Source organism: Babylonia areolata, chromosome 18, assembly GCF_041734735.1.
Source record: "Babylonia areolata isolate BAREFJ2019XMU chromosome 18, ASM4173473v1, whole genome shotgun sequence".
Lineage (NCBI taxonomy): Eukaryota > Metazoa > Mollusca > Gastropoda > Neogastropoda > Buccinidae > Babylonia > Babylonia areolata.
In genome coordinates, this window is record NC_134893.1 from 26,227,101 (window position 1) to 26,229,600 (window position 2,500).

Genomic DNA, 2,500 nt, shown 5'->3' on the forward strand with positions numbered 1-2,500 from the left:
GGGAAGAGAGAGTAAAGAAGAAAAGATGAAATGAGAGAGAGAGAGAGAGAGAGAGAGAGAGAGAGAGAGAGAGAGAGAAATTGAGAATTATTTCGTTAGCATTCTTTTAGCGACTAAACCACTGCATGTCACCATTGTACCTGATCTTAATTCCTTCAACTGGACGGAACTATTGCAGAGGGCATGGTGAATCATCTGAACAAATTCTGCACCACCCAGACCCTGTATTACTATGACGAGTTCTGGAAGAATACCCGACTTCCTGCTATAAGGGATCCAGATGTTCCAGAATCGCCATCACAACAGAAGCCAACTGTGTGTGCGCCCGCTTCTTCAGATTCTACAGCCTCATCAAAGGAATCGTCAACAGGACCACTCCCTTCTGTTAACCCCAAATCCATGCCAAAGACACCTGCTGTTTCGACTATCACACCTGTTGTTGCTGGTGACCAAAACCTTGCATCTGAAAATGAAAATAAAATTCTGGGACAGCCAGATCGTCTTCTGAAATCCAGGAGACCAAGGAAGCGTCAGTCTCTGTCAATCTGACGACGTCTTTCTTTTCTGGAAGGCCTGCACTTGCGGGCACGACATCCTCAGGCAGTGATGATTATACAGTAGAAATTACAGCAGGATCAGCAGAATCATCATCATCATCATCATCATCATCAGCAGCAGGATCGCTAGCAGGATCAGCAGCAGAAAACACAGAACACCAGATTCATGTAACCAGCCAGTCCGTCTTCAGGTCAGCAGGGGAGATAGTATACGCCAACGAGATCACCCAGGTGATCACAGTGGTCTTTGTACTGCAGGTAAGCAGCACGCACCCCAACACGATACAAGTAAATGGTGTCCATACAAAAGAAAAAAAAAGAAAAAAAGGGTACCGGGTAAAAGATAAGAAGAGAAAAGAGAATAAAAAAAGAAAACAATAACTCATAATATGGTGAAAGATGAAAAATGTACAACAATAATAATGCAGGTTCATTGATAATACTATTGTTATGTGAAATGTAGATTCATGTGTATGTGTATGTATTCGTGCATGTATATGTATGTGTATCTATGTTTGGTTTTGCATGATGCATGAGTAAATATAGCGTACAATTATGACTTGTATTAGGTATCATGCATTACTGTATTACTAATTAGCTGGAATGTGTCAGCACATATGATGTTCCATAAATTTAATGGAAGTCCGTTGAGTTTCAGTTTCATTTTCTCAAGGAGGCGTCATTGCATTCGGAAAAATCCATATACGCTGCACCACATCTGCTATGCAAATGTCTGACAGCAGTATAACCAAACTTGCGTGTTAGGTCTTGAGTACATGCATACACTCTTGTATAACTATCAGGGTGGATTTCTTTTACAAAATGTTGCCAGAGGATAACACTTTAGTTGTCATGGGTTCTGTTCAGTGCGTCAGAACGACTAGATGCTCAGTTTGATTTTTCAAACTTGGGAGAAAGGTCGAGAACGGGATTCGAACCCAGACCTTTACGGACACTGTATTAGCATATAGCGTCTTAACCATTTTGTCACCTTGCTTTTTTTTCCGTTGAGTTACACATTAACGCAGCGAAGTGTCATCAATTCTATGCTGATGCTAAGTATGTTTATTACTTGTCAAAACATCGTACCTTTGTAAATAACTGATGATAGTGTTTTCGTCTTGACCTTAAAAAGTAAATTGAGCGACTGACAGACGAATCAACTAATTTATTTAAGTGACTGATTCATTCAAACTGATTTCCAGGCCATCATTCTCAAGCTGCCTCAGATCCTGTGGAAAGAGCTTTTGGAGAAAACCGGAAGCAACGTACAGATAATGATCAACCAAGTGATGGACGAACAGTTCGATGATGCTGTCAAACGAGAATCGGTCATTTTCAAGTTCGCTTCCACTCTCCCCAACGCACTGAACGGTGACAGCAGTACGGAGAAGGCGAAGGGAGAAGGGAGACGGAGAGGGAGGGTGGGACAGAAGCTGTCGACAGCTTTTCAAGGTAAGATATTCTGGCTGTACATGCTGATCAAGCTCATCTACCTGGCGGTTCTGGCCATCCAGGTCTGGCTTCTGTCCACCTTCTTCAGCTTCCACTTCCTGGAGTTCGGGCCTCGCTTCATCAGCAAGAGCCTCCTGAAGCAGGCGACGTCCTACGTCACGGATTTCCGCGAGGTCGTCCTGTGCAGGTTCAGGTCCCCCGTGATGACGGAACTTCCCGAAGAAGGGGTGTGGGTCCAGTGCGTGCTGGTGTTCAACCACTTCCTCCAGAACATGCTGCTGCTGGAGTGGGTCGGGCTTGTGGCGCTGGGTCTCCTCACCATCCTCAACGTCCTGCTGTGGCTCTAACGGCGATGGAGCTTCCGTAGCGACGTGTCTTTCGTTCACAACCTCCTCACTCTAAACCTGCACCCTCTGCCACGTCTGAGACCTGCCACTGAGCTGAAAAGAGCGAGGCGGGATGGAGATGTGGATGTGGATGTCTTCTTC

At 44.8% G+C, this 2,500-nt stretch overlaps 1 protein-coding gene across 1 annotated transcript in view; it reads left to right on the forward strand.

The window, feature by feature from the left end:
• LOC143292209 (innexin unc-7-like) overlaps positions 1-2,500 on the forward strand; it is a 4,855-nt gene that overhangs the window by 2,115 nt on the left and 240 nt on the right. Inside the window, exons 3-5 of the mRNA XM_076602393.1 lie at positions 738-815; positions 1,763-2,349; positions 2,440-2,500. The exon at positions 2,440-2,500 is cut by the window's right edge and continues 240 nt beyond it. Of these exons, the coding sequence (XP_076458508.1) occupies positions 738-815; positions 1,763-2,349; positions 2,440-2,500 (726 nt within the window). The remainder of the gene's footprint in view (positions 1-737; positions 816-1,762; positions 2,350-2,439) is intronic.